This window comes from Pezoporus flaviventris, unplaced genomic scaffold (genome assembly GCF_033815535.1).
Source record: "Pezoporus flaviventris isolate CSIRO_AGI_PZ_B2104156 unplaced genomic scaffold, CSIRO_AGI_Pfla_v1 ptg000007l, whole genome shotgun sequence".
NCBI lineage: Eukaryota > Metazoa > Chordata > Aves > Psittaciformes > Psittacidae > Pezoporus > Pezoporus flaviventris.
The window spans coordinates 52,333,081-52,356,968 of record NW_026892555.1 but is presented as its reverse complement, the minus strand read 5'-3'; the positions used below and the strand labels follow the sequence as shown (position 1 = coordinate 52,356,968).

At 44.9% G+C, this 23,888-nt stretch overlaps 1 protein-coding gene and 1 pseudogene across 2 annotated transcripts; both read right to left on the bottom strand.

Annotated features, from left to right (window-relative positions):
• Positions 1-431: 431 nt before the first annotated feature.
• Positions 432-22,000, bottom strand: TWSG1 (twisted gastrulation BMP signaling modulator 1). 2 transcript variants are annotated; one of them, XM_061448799.1, is made up of 5 exons: positions 21,493-22,000; positions 20,917-21,082; positions 13,249-13,348; positions 8,581-8,847; positions 432-768 (listed from the first exon to the last, which is right to left on the bottom strand). In XM_061448799.1, the coding sequence occupies exons 2-5, from the start codon at positions 21,037-21,039 to the stop codon at positions 587-589; spliced, it is 672 nt and encodes a 223-aa protein (XP_061304783.1). In that variant the 5' UTR covers positions 21,040-21,082; positions 21,493-22,000; the 3' UTR covers positions 432-586. The 2 variants fall into 2 exon arrangements, with proteins under 2 accessions (XP_061304783.1, XP_061304782.1); XM_061448798.1 differs by lacking the exon at positions 21,493-22,000 and having other exon boundaries at positions 20,917-21,155.
• LOC133267392 (U6 spliceosomal RNA) lies at positions 19,858-19,957 on the bottom strand (annotated as a pseudogene).
• Positions 22,001-23,888: the final 1,888 nt, after the last annotated feature.

The following is a 23,888-nucleotide window of genomic DNA, read 5'->3' as shown; positions in this document are numbered from 1 at the left end:
AGCCCACGTGCTGAACTTGAGAAGAAAGCATGAGTTTTTCTTTTTGCCCAAATACCATTTTCACAATGAAAGGCTAAGCTGAAAACCTGGAATGTAATAAGATTAAAAAACAAGCCCAGAAACTAAAAAACCCACCAGCCCCTAAAGAACAACCAACCCCCTCCAACTAGCAGCCATTTCATTATCTGTTGAGCTTAGGTGATAGAAATCTCACTACCATACTCGTAACGTTTCCCTACTCTAAACTACAAGATATAGTACTACATTCTGAAAACCAGTATAGTCGATACTTTCAAATTAAAGGAAAACAATCAGAACAGCAAGGATGAGCATGGCTGTACCATTTGAGCAGAAATAAACTTAAAACGTAGTGTTGAAACTTCTACTAGTTAGCCTTGCTTACATGAATTAAAATTAAAAGACAAGGGAAAAAAAAGTTTTCAGATTTTATACATCTTTTTTCAACCAGGTGCATTTAATTGCAACCAGTAGGCACTCCACCAAAACACAGTATTTGCAATCCCCATCTCTTTAACCGAGAGAGATTACTTTGGCCTCAATATTTCTATATTACAATTTTCCTGCTTCAAAACATGCAGTTCATACATTTTACAGTTTTACTGCCATAGTCGATGCATTCTGGCCCAATACACTCACAGCAGGCGTTGTGAAACCATCGGTATTTGGAAGCTCCCATGGACTCGCAAGAGATCTTGCACTGATGTATTGACATGCAGTCATCAAAATACACCACAGTACACATGTGTTCTAAACCAAGAGGGGGGAAAAATTTGGTTTAAAGGGTCTTGAAATATTTTTAAAGGTTAGTTAAAAATTAATAAAATGTGCAGCTTTTGAAGGAGGATTGGAAATCATCATGACTGTAAGGCATACAGAAAAAAAGGCGATAGTGAAAGCAGAGAGAAGAGGCAGAGAGCCAAGGTGAAATCTATCAACTTCAAGTTTTCAGTGTCTACAACTCAACCTGTTGTCTGCTCTCCTGCTGGACTCATTCATTTCTACAGTCAGAGGCATGAATATTTGGGGGTTTGGCCCTCAGTTATAAGATATACCTTCTCAAGCAGAAGGATGGTCTGTGTCAAAACAACAGGAAGGCATGTGTCCTCTGAAGGTAATACCAAGGTATCACTTTCACAGTTACCAGCAGTTGCTATATACCATCATGAAAAACTTAAAACCCACTTATTTTAGTGTAAATGTTTCCTCCTTCCCACCCCCCAACTCCACAATATTCTTCAGCCACATTAAATCACAGAGCTAGAGAATCCAGTTTTCCTCAACTTGAAACTGCACACTTTTTCCTTCGTTTTTAAGCGAAACCACTAGTTTTAGTACTAACATTAAGAACCCCCTTCTGCCTAAATGCTGACTTTATTCTTCTAACAAACTTGAAATGCCATGAAGTTTGGTGTTGCAGCTTCAAACTGGAGCTGAGGCATTCACAGCTATAGAACAAAAACATCCTTCCCAAGTCTACGTACAGATTGTACCAACTTTCTTTTGTGCTGACCAGGTGATTACACCGTACCTTTGTTCATCCTCCAAAGGACTTGAATTATATTGTATTTACTTACAGTATTAACTTGGCACACTTTGGGGAAAAGCACAACTGTGAGCTGTCTGCACATATGAATATCTCACTTGCACACATCAGAGTTGTGAGTGGGAGATGTCAAAGGGCTTTCTAACCTATTACTGCTTCTGAAGTATGGATCCAGGAGAAACATCCTGACCTACATTCCAACGTGGATTAGAAAAATGTAATCCAATCATAAATGGTAAACCAAGACAGGGTGGGTTGTTTTTTTTTAATGATTACAGAGATACAGAGAATGGTGAGTAACCAAAGGACTCTCAGAGCAGTGCAGCTGTTAAGCATACTGTTTATTCAGTCTCTTATCTGTAAGCAAGTCTTGGGACGCTGATGTGCACCAGAACCTCCCCTTTAAAATTTGGGTGCTCCATACATTAACAGCCTCAGTAGTAGTATGCGCATCTCATGGCAAGCTCTTAAGGTGCTTGGTGAGGTCCAAAGGTGAGTCGAGGATAGCAAGGGTCTCCATCACTTTACAAGTCATCAGATCTATGCAGTCAGCTTCCTCAGTACCAACAGATGATCTGTGTGGTGCCCATGCTTTCAAGCATGTGGCAAGAGACAACACAACATGCAGGAAAGCATGATACATCCAACAGCTTTTCTTTTTCCTCTTTGACATCTGAAAACCCTTTTAAGACCAATCGTTTGTTAAAACGTTTTTGAGGGACCCTGACTACTGTCAAACTGTTTTGCCACTACCTCAACAGCTGCAAGAGGGTCACAGGACATGCTACCAGCCTGCTGAAAGCAAGACAGTATTCACTACCTTGTTTAGGTCTGAACTGATGGACACATCTTGCAGATGGACAGTGCAACAGGCAGTAAAGATTTTGGGGAGGAAGTGCAGACCCACAGCTGAAGCAGAAAAGCTGTACTGCAGGTAACGCTGCAGTTGTCCAAGAAATTTTGGAGTACCTGAAGCATTGCTGAGAATAACAAAGTACGTTGTGGCTGTGTGAGTCCTGTCCCATTCTTCGCACTTTGTTTCTATGATTCTTTATAATAGAGCCTGTGGCACAACAACCAGAGGAAGAGAGTTCTCAAAAAACAAACCTCTGCCTAAAAACAACCAGTATATCTACAGCAGTATTTTGTTCACAGAGGGGAGAAGGAAAGAGCAAAATGGATGTGTATGCTTACATACCAGCCATGTATATACCTAAAGTGCTTGGCCAAAGCTGAAAAGTAGTAGGGAGATACAGCCATGACAGCCTTGAAGGCAAGAATCCACATAGAGACCATACAGAAGCTCTATCTTCTTATGGAGGACACACTTGGCAACATTCAGTCACCAGCAACAAACAGCTCAGATTGCCAGCGTCCCAAGAGGAGCAGACACCACCCGTTCTCAGGAGTCCCAGACATTCCCAGGTATGTTCTGCTCATTCCTCACAGGAGGTTTTCAGTGGAAGGGTAGGGTCAGAGAAAGTAGAGGTGAGTCTCCTGGCAGCATTCCTCATGAAATAAGCACCAGCAAGTGTCCTGTCGGTCATACAGTTCAGTGCTAGTGTGCAAGTACAGGATGTTACAGAAGCCTCTAAGACACATTCATACTCTTTGTACCCTCCTGCTTGATACCACTGCACTTCTTTGATAGTTTTTTACTAGTTTTCTTCTCAAGTTTGACCTTAAAAGCCATAGGTAGGGTCAGTCTTAGAAGGTGACAGCTGGAGGCACAGAGCTTCTATCTCCAAACAAGCAATCCAGGATAATCCAGAAAGATTAGATTTCTTTCTGCAAAATCAGCTTTTGAGATGCCATCTCCACGTGACTGACCTAGTCTCTGGACCATCTTGCAAAGGCAAAATGACTCCTGGCTCACTCTAGACAGTAGTAGAACTCTTTGAAGAAACCAGAGCCCTCTCCAGGGGGTTGTTAGAAGAGTTCACTGCTATCATGTTGATCACTGCACTCTGACTTGTAACACACAAGAAGAAAGGCTAGGTCAGGAAAGCTTGTCGGGAAAGTTGTGTACACTCTGAGGTGGGCTAGCTGTTCCCAGCACTTGCAGGCTGTCTTCACACCAGAGAATGACCAGTGCCCTCTGTGTTAGAAGACATCTGTGCTCTCTTTCATGTTAACCTCATCTGTGACAGCCTCTTCCATGTTAGTACCAGTTCAGTAGTCCTGGAGAAGCCTAGTTCATCAGCTAATGCCTGCTGGAATATGAAATAAACCTTGTGGAAGAAGAGCCTGTGATTTCTAGGATGTAAACATCAATGACACTGAACTGAGAGACTGAAGACCTCTCCTGGGGGAAAGGAGGCCGGAGGATGAGCAGCAGCAGGTCCATAACCCTGGCAAAACCAGATGACAGCAGTCAGGTCCTGTGAGGCTGGTCTCCTTGACCACTCTCCCAAGACCAAAATGGAACCAAAGCCAGACATTAATCTTATTAAGGTGGCAGCAGCATTAATTTTGACCTAACTGTAGGAGGAAGTTTATTTCCACCTGCACACAAGCCAAGAGGGTTAGGTCCTAAAGGACCAGTCCAAAATGCTGCGAAGGGGAGAGAACAGACCGTACACAGCAAGCAAGAACCAGCAGCAGATCTGGCCGGTTCCCAGCAGCTCTTGTAAGCAGCTGAAGGACATGTGCCGCATCTTTGCTACCAAACTCTTTCTGAAGTCTCACTCGCTCAGACACTTGCCAGGTCTGACTGAGTCAGACTGGCCAGGGTGCTCTTTCTTTGTCACAGGACACTCCAGGTCACATCCTCAGCAGTGCCTGTGTAGAGGCTGAGTTACTGAAAGCAGGAGAGTTCCTCACCTCAAACATTAAATCCCTCTTTATAGGCTGCAGAAACAGTTACACAGGGGAGAAATATACATACCTACAGGCTCAGCTGGGATTGTGGAGAGTATTTAACTTGTTTCACAAACCTAATTACACAGTCATCGCTCAGCTCCCTCAGCGTAGATAAAAAGGATGTTACTTGGTACAGTAACATCTCTTTCGTTTGCGTTTTGCCAATTTTCACGCAGTAAGGACTACAGACTACAGGTGTGGGGAGGGATAAGGATGAAGCAGCATTCTCTTTTCTTCCAGAAGGTGAACTTCTCACCTATTTCCACACACATCCCCCCCCCCAATTCATACTCAACAAAGGCTGCATAGGAGAAAAGAATCAATCAAGTCTAATTTCAAAATGGCCAGAAGAAATAGACTTGCATTTCTGCCAGGTTTTGCTATGATACTGTCTGTGCTGCAAGTGAGATCCATATCAGTGCACTATGGAGGAATTTAGCAACTCAGAGAAGACAAAACAACTCCGTTCTTGCAAGTTAAGGAAAATGCTTATCTACAAGATGAGAAAACTTCCCGAGATAGTGGCAGTTCCCTGCATGCAATCTTTGAAGCTAAAGGTGCTATGTGAGTTCAGCTGTCTGATGGTCTATTTATTGATAGCTCTGAGAGTACTTTAAAGAGGCAACTGTCCATCCAGCAGCCAAACCATTTTATGCCAACCAGAACTCATAAAAATAATTAATTGTTTTAAATAAAAGTCTTCCTAGAGTACCTACAGAGGCAGAAGCCACTTTAGTGGATTACTAGCTCTCTTCTACCTGGCTGGCACTGGAGGGGAGCAGAAGTGCAGAGCAGACACCATCCCCTATGTCACCAAGCTGTGTAAGTCAGAAACCCTTAACTACAACACAGATTTTGTTTCATCAGTTGCCAAAAGATTATCTAGTTCCCCTCTCTCTCTCGCCAACATCCTGTCATCATCTGAAACAATTAAGCTTATTTAAACATCTGAACTCACAGTTCAGAGCTCTGAGGGTACCAGCTGAAAGTAAAGCAAAAAGAGTAAAGTATGACTGTAGCTCTAGATTAACAGTCATTGCAATCCTCTCTTAAGTGTCAGAAACTACTGATACAAAGAACTACAGCAGCTCCAGCAGCACACGCATACTTTGGCAACTAAAATGTTAAAAAGTCAATTCACAGGAGGAAAGGGAAGACACTCATTAAGATAATAATGGGGAAGTTCAAGGTCTGGCGGCTGGGCTCACAGCAGGCTGGGGCGAGAAAGGAATGCTTTATATCCCACCACACTCCACCTCCTCCCGGATCTACAGCCACCCTCCCGGGGCCAGTGGCTTCATGCCACTCAGGCACAGAGCTTGTGGGCTCCTGGGGCTGGTGCTGCTTTTCCTGGCACTCACCCAGAACTGCATCGAGCGAGCCTCGCATCCTGGACCAGCTTAATGACAACCCCTCAAAAGTAAAACCAGAACTGTGTTACACAACGTAACAAGGGGTATTTGTAGGCAGAGCCTTTCTGAAACTGGGGATATATTCCAGAAGTTAGCAGAGGGACTACTGTCCCCTTACCAAAATCTACCTCTCATTAGCCTCTTCCTCATTACTGGTTATGCAGTAGGCTGCTGCCAGCACACCATGTTGGAGTGAAGCACACAAGGAGCCACGAAGAACCACAAAATGGTGCAGGCACAGCCCTGCTAAAGAAATCATAGAGCATCTGTGTCCCTGCTTACAGGAATACTCTTTCTAATCCCTGAATATTACAGCCTTGAAGACAACTGCTGAGCAATTCACCTTAAGGACTTCTCCATTTGCAAGATCTGCCCTTAAGCCTAGCAGCGCGGCTGGGGAGAAGGAAAGGGTAAAGAGATGGTCTTCAGTTTCTTCCACTGCAGGCTATGCTTGTATGTACTGCAACTGAGCCTGACACATACACATGCACAAACCCAGCCTCTGTTCAAGTGATTCTTCCAACACATGCTAGCTTGTTAAACCACTGATTTGATTGCGTGACTGAATTTTCAATAGGCAGAAGCCATCAGAATCCAGCAACTTCCTGGGCTGCCTCCCTGTGCCCATGCTCACAAGGCTCTTTAGCCCTTGACCTACTACCCCTCCAACTTTTGGTTACTGCTTCATCAATGATCTCATCAAGTAAGTGTTAAGAAAAATGCCACCCCACGGTTCACACAACATCCAACACAAGCAGTACAACTCCCCAGATGTCCTTGCTTCCACCATACTACGCATCAACTGACCAAGGCCGGCACCCAAATTTTCTTTCCACCTTCTCTGTTCTCAATGCTTGAATCATCCACATTTTTATAAGCAAACTTTAATGACTTCTGAAAAAGCAGAGCACTAGAAAGTTACCTACACTGTGACCAAGAAAAGAGACTCCCAAACAGGCTTACATATTTAGATACTTAAAGTATACGATGTTGAAAGCCATCTTCTACTTTTTCTAGATCTTCACTGATCACTAAAATGGAGTAGGCACAGCCAATGATTACAAGAACAGCTCTGACATTTGTTTCTGTTCTTAGTGTCTACTGAAACCTGAAAACCAGTGGCATTTGGTAACTATTTCCAAACATAACTGCTGTTTTTGGACTGTCATCATTCCAGCAAAACCTTTTTCAACTTAATCTCTAATACAGTCTTAGTAAGTGAAATGAAGGAGACTTTTGACTAAGAAAAAATTGCAGTATTATGTATTTGCCTGTTGTTAAACTCAAAACTCCTCCACACCCTTGAGATGAAATTCAAATTCCAAGTTTAATCCAAAACTATCATTAGCCCATCCTGTTGGTATGGTAGTAAAGGACTGACAGAGAACAGCCATCTGGGCTGCAGTAGTTAAGTACAGTGGAATATTTTGAAGATTGTTCTAAGCATAATTTTTTTTCCCCCAAGTATAATTTACCTCTTTAAATACTGTAGTGTTTGCACACAGGGCTTTTTGTGGCTTGCCATTTAACATGGCTTTTTGCATCATTCTCATAAAGGCAAGCAAAGGTTTTAATAACGTCAAAAACATATGAATGAGATGCTTTCTGACCATCTGGTTTCCCAGTTCTGGAGTTAATTTATTTTTCTAATGTGTCTTAACCAAAGGAAATAAGAGATGTTGCCATTATGGTCCCATTTAATCAACAGCAGTCCTACTCAGAAACGTAACTAGGTCAAAGGTTCACAATGGCATGGCAAAGCAGTGTGTCCATCAATTAGGGCATCTTTCATTGGTAAGATAAAAGAGCCATCACAATAGAAACATATGAGGTAATGAATATTTAAAGTGCGTGTTGGGAAGGAAGCAAAGCATTAATTACACTAATAAAGCAAATCAGATTCTCTTTTTCCCCTGTTAAGCAGCAATTTCACTATGAACTGTTTATGAGATTCTTTTAAGTCTGATGTAATGATATGCAGGGAAAAGTACTTCAGGTTCAGTATGGAAACCAAGAAGCAGAGAGGATTTTTCTTTCTTATGCCACTGCTGTCACTACTTCAAATTTCTCATCCTCTCCCTCACTCCCCAACAATAGTCTGAAGTCTGTACTCTAAAGTAAAGGTAAGAATACAAAAACCTTGATATAAAAGTAAGAGCAATGAGTCCCCAAATTGCTTATTTTTAAGAGTGTCTGTCACATATCCCTCCTCAACCTAAAGAGAGATCTTGCTAATCTTACTCAGCTTACTACAAACCATCCTCCTAAAGAGTTCAAGTTATGCCAACTCAGATGGAAGAAACAAACACCTACTCCAGATACAATGGTTTATGGCACATGGCTTTCTCAAATCCCTGAAGCCATGCATTTCAGTTGCCTGCCTCTGCACTGATACATGGTTTAGTTTCATGGTTTTTTGTCTGTCCTGTCTCCTAAGATACATGTAACTGCTTATGTGCTGGTGCATGCAAAATAACATGAACAATCTGCCTCATGCCACAGGACGAACTGTAGATGTAACAAACTCATGTGGTTCAGCATCTTCTAAGATCATCAGACACTTTAACACCATCTTCCATGTTCCTCAATACTTTTGCCTCACTCCTTTTGTTACTTCATGCTCAAAATTAGACTGAACTTTTCACTTTCTCATGGGAAAAGAAGAAGCAAGCACAGACAAGCATAGGGTATGCACCAAGAAGGCTCCTGGAAGAGATGAGAGGAAGGACACTACACTCATACCTTTGTCACTAGAGTAAGGTGCGTGGACATTGTTGCTTGGAACAGAGACGTTCTGATGCTGTGGCTGGTTCACTGTTTCTAAAAAGGAAACGAGGTTCTCGTGGTGTGACAGTTCTTCTGCCACGGGGAAGGAAACAATATTCCAGTTCAGCTGAGTATCCCCTTCCGTCAGGGCTCGGAAAAGGGAAGGAATTGGTTCATGCAACTCCTCAACAGTGCTCTTGGATGTTGGAGGTGTGTCACTGTAATTGCGAGGATTGCACATACCTGCAGAGGAATGAAACAATAAGTTACACGAAACTCCCTGAACTCCTCCTTGAAACAGGCAGGAATACTTAGAACATTTAGAACAGAGCCCTTTCATACATATTGCACTCTCAGCTCAATAGCAGAACTGCCACCCAATACAGCAGGAGGAGATTTCTGCAATGGCAGGTTTCACATCTCTGCAGACTTCCACAAAACACACCTGTAACTTGTGAGATCCAAGTGAAAAGAAAAACCTCATCCAAACAGCACTTCACTTCCCTTTTTATGCTAGAATGACAGTTTAGAATATGAAGATCTCAATGGAAGGTTTGTTTTCCCTGGGGAAAGAAACAAAGCACAGTATAATCGATACTAGCATGAATCTGGAATGAAAGCTTGCGACTGGATGAAGATAGTATCTTGACAAGTCCTGAGCTACATGAAACTTTTGATCACAATTCAAGTATTTGATCTCACCTGCTGCAGCAGTGCACTAGATCTTTTTAGTCATCTGCCAGAGACACCAAGATCACTGTCACAGAATCATAGAATAGTTAGGGTTGGAAAAGACCTTAAGATCATCTAGTTCCACCCCCCCTCCCATGGGCAGGGACACCTTACACTAAATCATATCACTCAAGGCCTCGTCCAACCTGGTCTTGAACACTGCCAGGGATGGAGCATTCACAGCCTCCCTGAGCAACCTATTCCAGTGCCTCACCACCCTAACAGGAAAGAATTTCCTCCTTATATCCAATCTAAACTTCCCCTGTTTAAGTTTTAACCCGTTACCCCTTGTTCTATCACTACAGTCTCTAATGAAGAATCCATCCCCATCATCCTTATAGCCCCCCCTTCAGATACTGGAAGGCTGCTATGAGGTCTCCACACAGCCTTCTCTTCTCCAGGCTGAACAGCCCCAACTTTCTCAGCCTATCTTCATACAGGAGGTGCTCCAGTCCCCTGATCATCCTCGTGGCCCTCCTCTGGACTTGTTCCAACAGTTCCATGTCCTTTTTATGTTGAGGACACCAGAACTGCACACAATACTCCAGGTGAGGTCTCACAAGAGCAGAGTATAGGGGCAGGATCACCTCCTTCGACCTGCTGGTCCCGCTCCTTTTGATGCAGCCCAGGATACGGTTGGCTTTCTGGGCTGCAAGGACTGAGCAAGGAGGGAGCATTACTTTACCTGCTTAGAGATAGCCCAGATGAACCTCGTTTTACTACTTAGTTGGAAGGGTCACCACAGGCAAAATGCTTGTTTCCAGCTTACCTCTTCATTACTTTTCAACATCTTTTGTGGTATCTTTTTTGAAACTTTGTAATCTTTTCTCTGTCTGCCACTTCCTACAAAGTATTTTTGTGATGTGCAATGCAGGTGCTAGTTTTTCATTAACCATTTAAACACTAACATAACTAACATTTGTTACTAGCAATGAAACTGAAGGGTATCTTTATTTAATCTAACACTGAAACAATCAAGGTTAGAAAGAAAAGTTGTATCTGCATAGGTAGTTAAACTCAGAAGCCATAAAGTACCATTAGAAGTCACCTGGCAAGAGACACACAAATCCATTTTCCTCATGTACATCTGGATAACATTTTGGATAGTTTCACAGACACAGTTTTAGACGGCTACAGCTGCAAAGCACACCAATCCTTAAAGTATCAAAGAAATATAGGACATAAACGTTCAAAGACTACCTGTTCCATACAACCCATGCATCTCCTGCCCTGCAGGTACATTAGGACTCCAGCTTCAGAAACCATGTTTAACTGGAACCTTATACAAACCCCCAATCTTTTCAATCTAAGGAGGTGCATTTCCATAATGAACAAAGCAGAGGAAAGTTCATCCGTGATGATGAGTATGAAATCTGGCAAATCCTAAGCAAGTGGTTAGCATTACCAGTGTTTAATAACAAGAACACCACAAGACTGTCTGCTCCTATAAAAAGGTCTTCAAAGACGTTCCTGGACTCACTGCTTTAACTAAAGATTTCTATCCCTGCATTAATGCTTCTTAGTAAGCACATGGAATATTCATCATACAACTGGAATAAAGCATGCCCACCTGAAAATGAACTGGGAAGATATCAAACCAGGTAAGGGTTTTGTACAGATACATCAAGAGACATACTTTAGCTGATGTCTCTGTATGAACATTGTGAAATGGAATCCAATGAGCCTTTCTAGGGGCCCCCTCTGTTAGGTGGGATTCAGAAAATAGATTTCACTGGTAAGAAGAATATACATGAAAAATAACACCCAGATTGTTTATTAGAGTATTGCAGAATGTGTATGAGTTTGTGTGTGTACCAATGCACTATGAAAACATTACCTTAAGATGGTAACAAGAAACCATAGCTCATAGTTTAATGGATAACTGCTCGTTCCACAAAGATCCTTCCCTCTTACTATTTTAACAAGTATTTTAATTATAATTATATTTATATATAATTATTATAAAATTAAAATAAAAAGCTTATATGAGCAGCAACTGGTCAAGAACAAACATGTCTACATTACCTCTTTGAAATGGATGAGAAGATGCAGAAATGGGCTATTGAAATGATGGAAGCAGACAAGCCTTTACAGGAGGGATTAGAAGAACTTAATTCACAAAGCTTAGAAAAATAAAGGTCAGAGGAACCTGTTGCTGTTCTCCCTCCTCCAGTCTCATTTTCCCCGTCAGATAAGGGAGATAACATCCACACAAAACACAGGGCATTAAAGTCAGTGCTGCATGATAGGAGGTAATTCCTGACTTCAGAGCAGACGTGACGTGAAAGACACGACAACCTATCTGCTTTTACATTAGACATGATCAGCTTTTAAAGAGACTTAAATATCAGCTCAAGTATCATCCAAGAACTGTCTCCAGGGAGCTGGGTATGGCATGCACTCCTCTTTCTTCATTTGAATAAGGGTACAGGAAGGAAGACCCTATGCTAAAGAGAAGAACAGGACTATACCATAGAACCAACAAGGTCTGAGGCACCTGCAAAACCATCAGGAGATGGTTTAGTATACTTGGTACTGGAAACTGAACCTGAAGCCTCATCATCTTCTGTCCTGGATAACACCATGGGAAGAGCAGCACAACAAGGAGTAAGTAATCTGCAGATTTAGGAAAAAAAAAACAAACAGCCACTTGTGTGTGGAGTTTGCTTGCTTTCTTTACAATCCCTAGAGGCAGGTCTTTCCTCTCCCTAGAGGATACTGGCATACTATGCCTTGATTTCTACAGCAAACAACTGTTCTGAACTGGGAAAATAGTCTACTGTCCTATTCCTTACTCTTATGACTGAATATGCCAACACAAGATGATGCTGGAAGGGCAAAGGGGATGGGAGCCCAAGATCTAATATAAAATACAAACTCTAGGGCCTCTTTCTAAATGTATATCCTCCAGAGGTGCAGGGGCTGAAAACACTTTGTGCCTTTGGGGAGAATCACACATGCGCAGGACCATGCCAGTCCACTGCTTACTGAAGAAGAGTAAAGCAAAGGTAAGCTAGCCAGAGCCAAAGAGAAAGCAGGATGTCAGAAAGCATATTCACATCATGATGGAACAAGAGAGACAATGGGCTGAAAAGGAGCATTTTTGACATTAAACAGCTTCATGAATTCAGACAAGACCCAGTCAGCCAGAGAAGCTGAGAGCAGATACAACACTCAAGATGCATCCCTTTCACGGAAGCCAGAAAGATTTTGAATGGCTGCAGAGAGAGATTTCCAGCAACCACAGGAGGACAAAGCCTTCCAATACATTTAAACAAGAGATGGAACTAGAATACATCCTCCACAAGCAGGGGCACCATTCATTTTCAAAGATGTGGGCACTCTAAACACTACCTGTTAGTAATAACACTGTTCTTGTTATCCTACAGCTAATCCCACAGTAGGAACTTGTATGCCTCCTTCTCATCCTCCACAAAGAGCTTTTTTTGCAAATACAAGAAAGATGAAAACATTGGCCATGGCTATTTCCTATTAGTCCCGAGAATCCACAAGGGAACTGTAACCTAAAATTGTCCCTGTGTGGTATCTGTCAGTACACTTTGCAGTTAGAAACCTCCATATGGCATCCAACCCCATGAACCACGTGCTGCGTAATTTCCTCAAGATGACGATTCAAAAAGGAGTTTATGTTTTAGAGACAAAATTAATAGTCAGTTATGATGACATTAACCAAGAAAAACCTGGCCTATGGCCACTCCACAAGGCAGATACAGCCTTCCAGTGTTTGGCTCCCCACAGTAACTTATTCAGCGCCCACAGAATGAGCTGCAAGATGTTTAAAGCACAGATCCTGTCCCAGTGTTTTACTTCTATTATAAGACTGTGAGCTCAGCACGTAGCAGGAGAAAGCAATTTAAAATAGAAGAAAATCCCAAAGAAACACAAACTTACCAACACAGTCACAGCACTCATCCCACAGGGTGCCCAGGCAGAGCATGCACTCCTTGCAGCAGGAACAATTCCCTTCCCCAGGGCGACACTGACATAGCTCCTGAAAACAGAAACTCATTACAGAGCAGCAATCCCAGATGTAAAATGTGAACACAGCAGAGCAATTCTTTCTCAAGCCACAACTCAAATTACAGCATTAAAAAAGCTTAGTGCTCTAATACAGTACAATATCTCCAGCCAAAGAACTTACTTCAGTTTACAAAAAAGAACTTTTGCAACTCTGGGTTTGTTACATTTTTTAAAGGTGACATTCTGAAGACAAATCTGAAGTCAGCATTTAGAAGAGGAAAAAAACCCTATTAGAAGCAGAGAACGGTTTGGGTTGGAAAGGACCTTAAATATCACCTAGTTCCAAACGCCCTACCACAGGCAGGGACACCTTCCACTAGACCAGGTTCAAAGTCCCAACCAGCCTGTCCTTAAACACTGCCAGGGATGGGGCAGCCACAACTTCTCTGAGCAACCTGTGCCAGTGCCTCACCACTCTCACGGCAAAGAACTTCTTCGTGATATCTAACCTAAATCTCCCATTTAAGTTTATTCATGGGAAAGGTGTGTGCACTTCTATGTATGCCTGAATCTGCAAGTTCTTTGAACGTTTTCACAACAGGCAGTTCAAAGAAAGATGTTTCTTCATATATAAATAGTGTGTGTATATTATAATTCAGCTAAAAAAGTTACTGTAAGCCACATGCACATGCTCCAGAAGATACATGATGTCCACCATCACATCTATTCATGGGTTCTCAAAGGAACTTACTCAGTTAAGTCACCTGACTGCAGGATTTTGTCCAGTATTAGTGACCAGATTATTTTCCCCAACCATGTCCAGCTGATTCCTTTTTGCTGTTACCAAAGACTTCTGCAGCCTCCAGAAAGTGCAATGGCATACACACTTATTTTTCTTTAACCATTATTAAGCCAAAAAGATAGAACAAGCAAGAAGACAAACCTTTCTCTTCGTATCACCTAAACCTGAAGGCACTGGTTTAGCAAATCTGCTGGAGACTTGTGGACCTCAAAGCCTGGAAACAGCCTACATGGATGAAGAAAATTCAAAAACCAGGCAGTCTCCTTCCCTCTATCTCAAATCCATACTCGTAATTCCACTCTGGCCAAAAGACTGTGGCTACGTGGCAATAACACAGGCTTGAATTACACCACCGTGCAAAAAGTGGACAGCCAAGAAGTCACATTTGGTTGTCCTAGGAATTTGGTTGTGATGACGTCTGCCTTACTATCACATTACGCACAACTGGTGAGAAAAGAACATCCCATTACTGGAAACACTGACCACGGGATCCTTCCCACCCTTGGCTGTACTGGAAGAGTCATCGGCAAATCTCTGCTGTGCACTGGGCCAGGGAGAAGGTGACTCCCATCCTTGCTCTTTGATCTTGTTCTCCAGAGGCAGGGCAGTGACATGCTGTGGTGTGGTCCAGAGACCCACATGGACAGGAGGGAAGGGCAGGAAGAGGGTTTGGTGTGAAATTGTCCCAACCTGGAGTCACCACCAGAGGCTCCACCTCAGGTAACCACAGCTGGGTCAGGGACAACACTCTTTGCAGGCAGACACAAACATCATCCACAAAGTCTCGCTGTAGCACGTTGGGAAGAAGCCAAGGGGGCAAAATTCCACTTTTTAAGTGGAAATTTGTTAAGAAGCATCAGGAAGGGGAGAAAGAGACATTTTGATACCAAACATTAGGAGCGCATTTGCTAGGCAAGGCACAGAGATGCACCTGATCGTGTACAACCCCTGTTCTCTATTTGGAAACACCAGCAAATGCAGATGTCCACTGGCTGTAGGTGCACAGGGACCGCCTCTCACTCACACCAGCTCACATGAACCAACAGGAGACCAATGAGTGCATTTCGGAGGGAGAGGCCAGACCAAGGTCTGGCTAGGGGATGGGGTTTAAGAATACAGCATATGAAGCTGCAACACTGCCCGTTCTGAACTAAAACTGAACAAACCCTAAAACGTGCTGCAGGCATGCTACAATGTCTTAATGTAGTATAAATGCATCGACTTCTTATTTGCCTTCCACTCACTTCATCCCAGATCATAAATCTTCTTGAAGCCCACAAAGAAACAAAATTCACAGACTATTCTATGTGCTACGTAACGTGCCTGCACACTTTAATGTGAGCTGTTTGCCCCACTGACTGACCGAGCATGAACTGCTACTCCACATGCATTTCTGCAACATGCAGCCTTCGTGAGTCTTGGATTTTTATTTACAGAGGGGAAAGCTTCCAAGATTTTTTTACTTCTGCATCCTCAGAATTTATTAATGCCATCTATTACTGTGCTACTTCCAAGTGAAAGATGAAAAGCAGGCTTGTTAGTAAGAGATACAAATTCTTCCACAAGAGGAAACACCACAAACTTAGAAAGATGACTTATGTGAATGAATGATGCACTTGCTAAATATTTATCTTACTGTTTGATAAACAGATAGATTGTGTCAGCCTTGAGAACAAAGAGCCTCAATAAAATAGCTTTAAAACCAACCATGAGTAAAATACTGTTACCTTGGCCAGAGAATACCGTTAACACATATTAGCATTAAAAATATCCTACATATTTGTTCATCAACAGGAAAACCGAGCAAACAACTTTACACTTATTAAAGACATTGCAACACCAACAAACCAGCTCGTGGGAGGAGGTGATTCTCCATACCCTATTAAATGTAATGTGCGGATCAAAGCCAGAAAATTCACTAAATTTAAGTTGTTTCAGTTTTCTATGAGTATTCTCACAGAATTAAACGCAACCTTGAGTTCCGTGTTTGCAACATAGTGAAAAAATGTCTGCTTAGCATCTCTGTGTGTAAGCATTATCTTGGGATGGCAGCATTACACCTACCAGTTATTTTAACAAATTCATTTCATAGGTAGGGCTTATGAGCAGTGCAATTTTTTAAGCCTTTCTTTTATTATTATTATTAGTAGTAGTAATTTGGAGGGTGAGGAGGGAGGAAAGAGCAATGTAATTCATCTGTCTTCTGCACATTTCTTCAGCTCCCCCCTTCTCAGAGTCTGACAGGCTCTTCAGGGCAATAACTGTCTGTTCTTCCATATGTTTGCTTGCATGTACATGGTTTCCTTAACCACTTTTGAGTCCTTCTGCCTGACTCATCTCCACTGGATACTTGTACAGATACATCTTTTTAAAAGAACGCTAACATGAGACGTGGGTGAAGCGAGGCAGAATGAGAAACGTTCCTTGTTGATGGCTTGGGGGTGGCAAGGCGTCAGTGGAAGAAAATATTACTCATAAGTCAGCTTGGCAACTTCCCAAGCTGAACTATTGAAGGTGCATCGGAGAATGTATTTTGCTAGGCAAGAAATAAGCTTCCCAGTCTAAAAATACTGCATTGAATAGGAAGCGGGCATGTTTGTACAATGAAGACACTTCTGCTCCAGAGAGCAAATCAAGATTCTTACAAGGTATTTAACATCTGCCTGTTTTTCAAAGCTTTCTCTAAATGACAGAGACTGCTTTCTCAGTGCAGTGAGAAACAGGACCTGGAGGCATTGGCAACATCTCTGCAAACTGGAAGGGGGAGTGAAAGAAAAAGAGCTAATGTTTTTTTTCCTACAACAGTTTAATAACAGAAAGTTTCCTGGAAGCAAACCAGCCAGAACTGTTTTGTTAACCCAGCTGTGTTACCTACTACAGCGACAACATACACACAAAAAGTAGCCTTTGGATGCCTGAGCCCTGAAGTTAAGGAGTGGTGTTCATCTCATACCACAGGGTTTAAAAGTCTGGGAAACCCTTTCAAGCTGACAAGTTTGTACACAAGTTTAACAGGAGGTGAAGAAAAAGATGAAGAGAGGTTTTAATCAGAGCGATACCACACCAGCTGAGGTGACTTGCGGGCAGGTAGTGTTTGGGAGAGAAAACTCTGTTCTCCACAAAACAACCCCTCTTCAGAAGGATCTGACATCCATGTCTGAACTGCAGCACTGTTAGTTTCCTGCAGACAGCAGTAGTTTAAAGAGCTGTCGCACATGAGACAGCAAAGCTCGGCTTCCAGCACAACATGGACATACTACTCCAGCCTGACAACCGCAGGTAACTCTGCACTGCAAGAGCTAGCCTGGGGCTCGCCTCAAACCCATCTGCTATGAACAATTGTGGGAATGTCCCATCCTAGAGATTTCTGTCCTCAAGGATTTCCTCCATGTCGCATAGACACACTCCACCCAGCGAGCGTAGCTGGTCTTCTCATCTCCTCCGCACATGGGAACATCACAACCACCCAGGCGTTCGAGTCAGCAACAGATGTGCTGGAATAAATACTGCAATACACACATCATGTGCAACCCAGCCTTGGTGGCCTACCTGAAGAGCAAGGTAACAGTCAGGTATTGACTTCAATGCTCCAATCCCAACGACATAGGAAGGAACTATGTTCAAAGCCTTCAAGGGAACTAATACTGAGGTCCCACTCTCTACACTCCCAAGTCTTAATCTACAACTCCTTCAACAACTACAGGAAGCCACAAAGGTTTTTTTGAGAAAGCTGAGCTTACACAGAGAGATGCCTCAAGCTATTTTCTTATAGGACTTTGCTTACAGAAAACCAAGAATTAGGCTATGAGTGCACCAAGGAAACTAAAGCCTCAAGATGTAGACGGAAAGCTGAACGCATGCAAGTTGTTGATCTCATGCTCTGTTTTGGATCTAACGAAATAAATATTTATGTAGGGACCACCCTTCAGCAGAGCAGCTCCAAGGAGTGGCAGCAATGACTGCACTGACTTCTAGCCATGCCGGCAAAAATATTTATGTTAACCGTATGCTTCTTCAGAGAGCAGGTCCTCTGTCTCATTATGTCTCTGAGACAGGCAGCCTTGCTTTCTGCATGCAGATACAGATGACAAACATCCATGCTCTGTTTGTTCCCCAGTTGCCTCTGAGTGACATTATCTTGGTCTCATTGCCAAACTAGAACACTAATAAAAACAGGTGAGGGAAAAATGTCATGCAATAGTCAAGAAAACTCACTCAATGCTATTGTAAGTTCAGATTTCTCCAGAAGAGTTTAAAGGGGAAAAAAAACAAACATGGATATACTCATCTGCTCTAAGTCAAAGCTTTAGAAGCCTTCATAGTGACAATCAGTCTGCCTGTTCTTCTGTAAGGAATGAATGCTGACAGGTATGTCACTCCTATTTGCAGGAAGAAAGCAGCCAGACAGGGAGACTGAACAGTGGCCTTCTGTAATCATAATCATACACAATTCACATGGTGCGGGTTACTTTAGGGTCTCAGAGAATTGCATACAGTTTTGATTTTAAGGAAATGCTTTAGAAAGGGATTCCACATCACCTATGCAAAGAGAGAGCATGTCTACTACAACACGTAAAGCAGTAAAGGGGTGTCTGCATGCACAGGGCTGTGTAGCCACAGAGATGCCAACATTATCCAAGCAAAGCAGAGTTATGTGAGTCACCTCCAGGCAGTGCTAAACCTCAGCTGATCCCAGCAGCAGGGACTCCAGCAGCATTAGCTCCACTTCTCCACCAAGTACTCTCTTCAGACTAGCTCATAAAAATGAAGTTTAAATGCTGACTGTCTCAAGCTTGGCTTGATAAAAGCTAAGTGATTACTTGGGAAGGAGACATCTGTGGGCTCCATCAGCATCACAGAAAAAGGAGGCAATAGGTCTCTCCTGTTTTCCCCTTCATCTGGACCAACAGCTTTCCCCCGAATCAACAGATCTGTACCACTGCGCTTGCTATTCAAACAGCTCATACATCCAGTGCACAACTGGCACCATACTTTTTAAAGGTTTCAGACCTAAAAGGTGATATGAAAAAATGCAACAGAAGGAACTTCTGAGAGCATCAATTTGTGGCAGCGCACAATGCCAACCGCACCAACAACAATACTGGCATTGTCTCTGGAAAAGTAAAAGCCTCTTTCTTGCTCCCTTATTTAACAACTCCACAGGCAATGGTGGGGCTAAGGAGAAGCAGCAATTCCCATTTCTGGGGGTTTTCTTTCTAAGCTATAGCAGTGCAGGCGCCAGACAGAAGACAGTTCAGCCTGCAGTCAGTCTTCATCTCACAGGATGGATTTGTGAATCTGACGAGTATTTTTATTTGTAAACCAGACAAATTTTATACAGAAGCCAATGAAATGAAGCAAGCATGGAAATGCTTCATGCCACTTCAGCACCACTTTTCAGACCGCGACCATACATTTACAGTAAGTAAGTGTACTAGCACGTTACCACCCCATGACGCTTGTGCTCTCTGCTACTGCCTTTCCAACTTACAAAGAAGCAGTTTCATTTAAAAGAAGCTGCAACTGACACTATCGAGGTTCCTTTTTCCAATACAGAGTCAAGAAGCATGCTCAATACACCACTGATAAATAAACACTTGGTAGTTACCAGACCCGCTTGCAATTTTGCTAGAAAAGACACTTTCGTCCTGCTGCCCACCATACCTTAGAAACACAAAATCTCAGAATCAGCTAGGGTGGAAAAGACCTTTAAGATCATCAAGTCAAAAAAAAAAAAAAAAAAAATGGAACGTTTCATGAACTTGTATGTCATCCTTGTGCAGGGACCATGCTGATCTCTGAATCATTCCAATTTCAGTATATGCGCTGCCACAGCAAGAACAACTCCTGCTTAACTCCTGCTGTAAGAGCAACCTGGTCTCAGTCTGTTTCTTTCACTGAAGACAGACACACAGCAAGTCAAAAACAGCATCTGGATTTGAGTTAAACATCTGTGTGGTTTGGGGTTTTTGGTTTGTTTGGCTCTTACGCTTCTTAGTGGACTCATGCTTTCAGAGCTTGCTCACTCATTGTCATTAGTAGCTGTCAGTCCCTCCTGATCAAAAAGCTTTCCTGAATGCACCTCAGGACAAGTTTTGCCCCTACTTGCGTTTGTTCTCACATGTGAGCTTTTAGAATCATAGATCATCCAGTTCCAACCCCCCTACCATGGGCAGGGACACCTCACACTAGACCAGGTAGCTCAAAGCCCCATCTAACCCGGCATCTTCTAATTGACTGTACAAACCTGATGTTGTGGAAGGCATCAGACATCAAGTACTGACCCTTTGCCTGGGCCAGGAGGGTAAAGAAAGCAGACAGATTGCAAGTTGAGAGAGTAGATAAGAACACCTCAGAAAGATATGGGAGCACTGTAAGCACATATGAACTTGTGATATTGCAGTTAACTTTAAAAAGTACAATTGCCCGCAGAAACCTTTGTAATAGAATGTCTGTTTCAAATTGCTGCTTGCTCGTAACATCACTAATAAAGAAGAGACTGAAAACTAAGAGTGTGACTGGAAGTGGCTTCTAACAATAACCCAGCAATCATAATCCTCAACTAGAAAATGTTTCCGTTAAGAAAAGAAACATGTCCATTGGTGCACGCACTTAACATTATCTATAAAATGGCTGGTAATCTGCATTTATACATGCAGGAGACCAAATTAGCTTCTTTAAAACACATTATTTAACATAGAATACCAGTTATTTGTATCACTGGATCTTTTCAAGAGGCAACTTCAGAACCTTGTCTTGAAACACATAAAAGCAAATAAAGGAAATGGGACTCATACCTGTATCAGGCATTTACTGACATCGCTAGCACAGAGAGCCTTATTGCAGCCTGTTGAGGACTGGGTCCACAGCAGGAAGAGAAGGATGGTGACGGTGGGCGCAGTGATGTACTGCAACCTCATGTTTGCTGCAGGTGAGTGATTTTCACAAGTACTTCAACCAGCACTGAAATAAGAAACAGCAACTGAAAAGGCTATTGGGACACAAGTGAAATCCTGCCATTGCCTTCCCCTGCAACTCCTTCAACAAAGATTAATACTGGGTCAAATTGGGGTGCTTAATGTCAAACCCAACCCCTCCTCCTGCAACTAATTTGTTTATTTGAAGCTTTCTGCTACTGCACCTATGCATTAATGCTACAATAAACTTAAGGTGAACAATCTCAACTTTGCAGTGTCAAATATTACAACCTATAAGCAGTGGCGACAAAAAAAAACGCCTCAGAAGAGACAAGCCACCAGTGAAGACCTAATCCTGTCAATGCATAAAGCAGAAGGGTAGGTTTCCTGTAGTATGCCCTCAGGCTAAAGGTAGGCACAGGTGTGCAGGACCAAAGCTATACAGCAACCTTTTACCACGTGTAAGGTTAAGCTGCCGTGTCATCTTTAACCAGCAGTTAGATGTCACACTGCTGCTCAGCTCAGTCACAACGCTGTTGGATTCCTTCTTTGTTAGGTACAGACACCAATACTTCATAAAGTTCCGGGGTCTCTGAATGACTTTCAAGAGCCAAACAAGTGACTGAAGTCAGCTGAAGACGAGCATCTGCTACTTCAAACAGGCAGAGGAGCTGGGCTGGTTCAAAGCATTCCACCTTTCCCCCTTTGTGCAAACCCAGCTTGTCGGCAGGTGGTATTTGTTACGAGCCCGGCGATGATTAGTGGTGTGCCACCGAGCTTCTACTCCTGCTCAGCATGTGCGCCCCCGGCAGAAGAGGACCGTGTTGCACTAGGCACTGTACCAATGTATAATAAAAGGCAGCCCATGTTTGGGCAAGCTTACAGTGAGCCTGTATTGTTCTCCTAAGGGGGGGAAATGCTAATGGGGCCCTGGATTTCTTTCTTTTGGTATCTAGAAATGTTCTTCTGCTTTATGAAGTGAAAAAAAAGCCACCGCTCTGAATGAGCAATTGGCAAATATGAAAGGGAGAAAATAAGCCAACATGTAAATAAGGCACGATCCGGACATTTAAGCCTGTGTCAGATTAGTCTCACAATGGTTATTAAACACTCCCGACCTCCCCGTGCTGGGCGCACGGCCATCTGTACCCATGCAGGACCGAGGAGCCCCCCCATACGAGACCCGCTTGGAGAACACGGAATCCTTCCCCTTAGCTGAGGCACCGCTTCCTCTCCCTGGCACCCAGAGCAAAGGAAGCTTCCCTTCGGCTACGGACGGTTCAAACCCGCGGGTGCGGGTGCTGCTCTCCGGAGGGGCAGCCACCGAACGCGGGGCAGGCTGGATGCTCGGCCGGGTGCGCGATCCAGGCGCGTTTCAACACAGCACCGCCTCGGCCAGGGGCTGCCTTACATAAAGGGATCCCGAGAAGCTGAGCCCGAGCGGTGCCACCCCCACCGGCTCCCCCGGGGTGACCGGGCCAGGCGCGCACCCCTTCCCCGCGCTGCCCCCTCCTTTCCCGCGACTTTTATCCGGCGCCCCCCTCCTCCCGAGGCAGGACCCTGCCCGGGGCCGGCCCCGCTCCCCCTCTCTGCCGGGCTCACCCCGCTGCTGAAGGACCTCCAGAACTGCTCCGGTCACACGCGCTCTGCTCCCGCTCCCCACCGCCCCCGGGAGGCCCGGGCCGCAGAGACGGCCCCGCCAAGAGGCCGGTGACAGGGCGCGCACCCCCTGCCGAAGCGGCGCGGGGCTGCCGGGGCCCCGCAGGGGGAACACCGCCGAACCCCCCATCCCCCGGCAGTGGGGGCCCGGCCGCCGCCACCTCCTCCTCCTCCGGCCGGCAGCGGGCGGCTGCGCAGGGCCGCCCCGAAACTTTTCTTCCACAAAGGAGCACCCGCGGCCCCGCCGCCTCCCGCTCATCCCCGGCCACCGGCACCCTCCCGCCTCCCCCCCCGTTCCCCTGGCTGCTGGCTCACCGCACCGCGCCGCGGGCCGGCACCACCCGCTCCGCAGGCGGCTCTCGCTGCTCCGGCAGCGGCGGCAGCACCCGCACGCCTCGGCCGCTGCTCCCCCCTCGGCCGCAGGCAGCGCGGAGGCGGCGGCGCGGCCTCGCCTCGCCCCGCCTCGGGGCACCGTCAGGCGCCAGGACCCTCCTCCCGCCGCCGGCTGCGCGCCGGGGGACCCTCCGGCCCGGCGGGCGGCGGCTGCGCGGAGCGGGGAAGGGGGTAGGCGCGGGATGGAGCCGCGGAGCCCGGGCGCTGGAGGAGCGGGTGAGCATCCGCCTCCGACCCGAGCGCGAGCAGGAGAGGGCGCGGAGGTCGTGTGGGGAGAAGAGCAAGAGCCGGGCCGGGGGCGCTGGGTGTCACCGGGTGGCTGCTGCGAGAGGCAGCCCCGCACCCAGAGCTGCGGATGAGCCCTGAGAGAGAAGGGGGCGCGGGCGGCCGGCGCTGGCAGCGGCAGCGCCCGGGGCACTCGAGGCTGGCGGTAAGTCCGCAGCAGCTGTGCCTGAGGAGGAGGGTCCCGGGGCTTTGGGGCAGCCCCGCTCAGGATCTCAAACAGCTGCGGCATCCTCCTACCGGCCAGGCTGCAGGGACCAAGGTAACGAGTCTGGTCCCCAGGAGGAAAACGCAGGAAGAACCTGGCAGGGACTTGGAAACTCCGGGGAGCCGTCAGGCCTCCTGGGAGACGCTCTCCTTGAAGGAGGCACGGGCATCCCGCCCCCACAAGTTGTTACTCTATTTCATCTCATCCCTTCTTCTGACCCCCCACCTCGCACCGCTTTGCTGAAGGAAATCCACAGCTGGGTGTCCTTAAACAACACACCAGGTATTGTCCCCCAAAGCAGACCTTGGAA

Coding starts and splice junctions, on each gene's coding strand:
- TWSG1 (XM_061448799.1), bottom strand. CDS start 21,039: ATGAGGTTGCAGTACATCACTGCGCCCACCGTCACCATCCTTCTCTTC. Junction 13,349..20,916: donor TCAGTAAATGCCTGATACAG/GTATGAGTCCCA, acceptor TTCTGTTTTCAG/GAGCTATGTCAGTGTCGCCC. Junction 8,848..13,248: donor TGAGTGCTGTGACTGTGTTG/GTAAGTTTGTGT, acceptor ATTCCTCTGCAG/GTATGTGCAATCCTCGCAAT.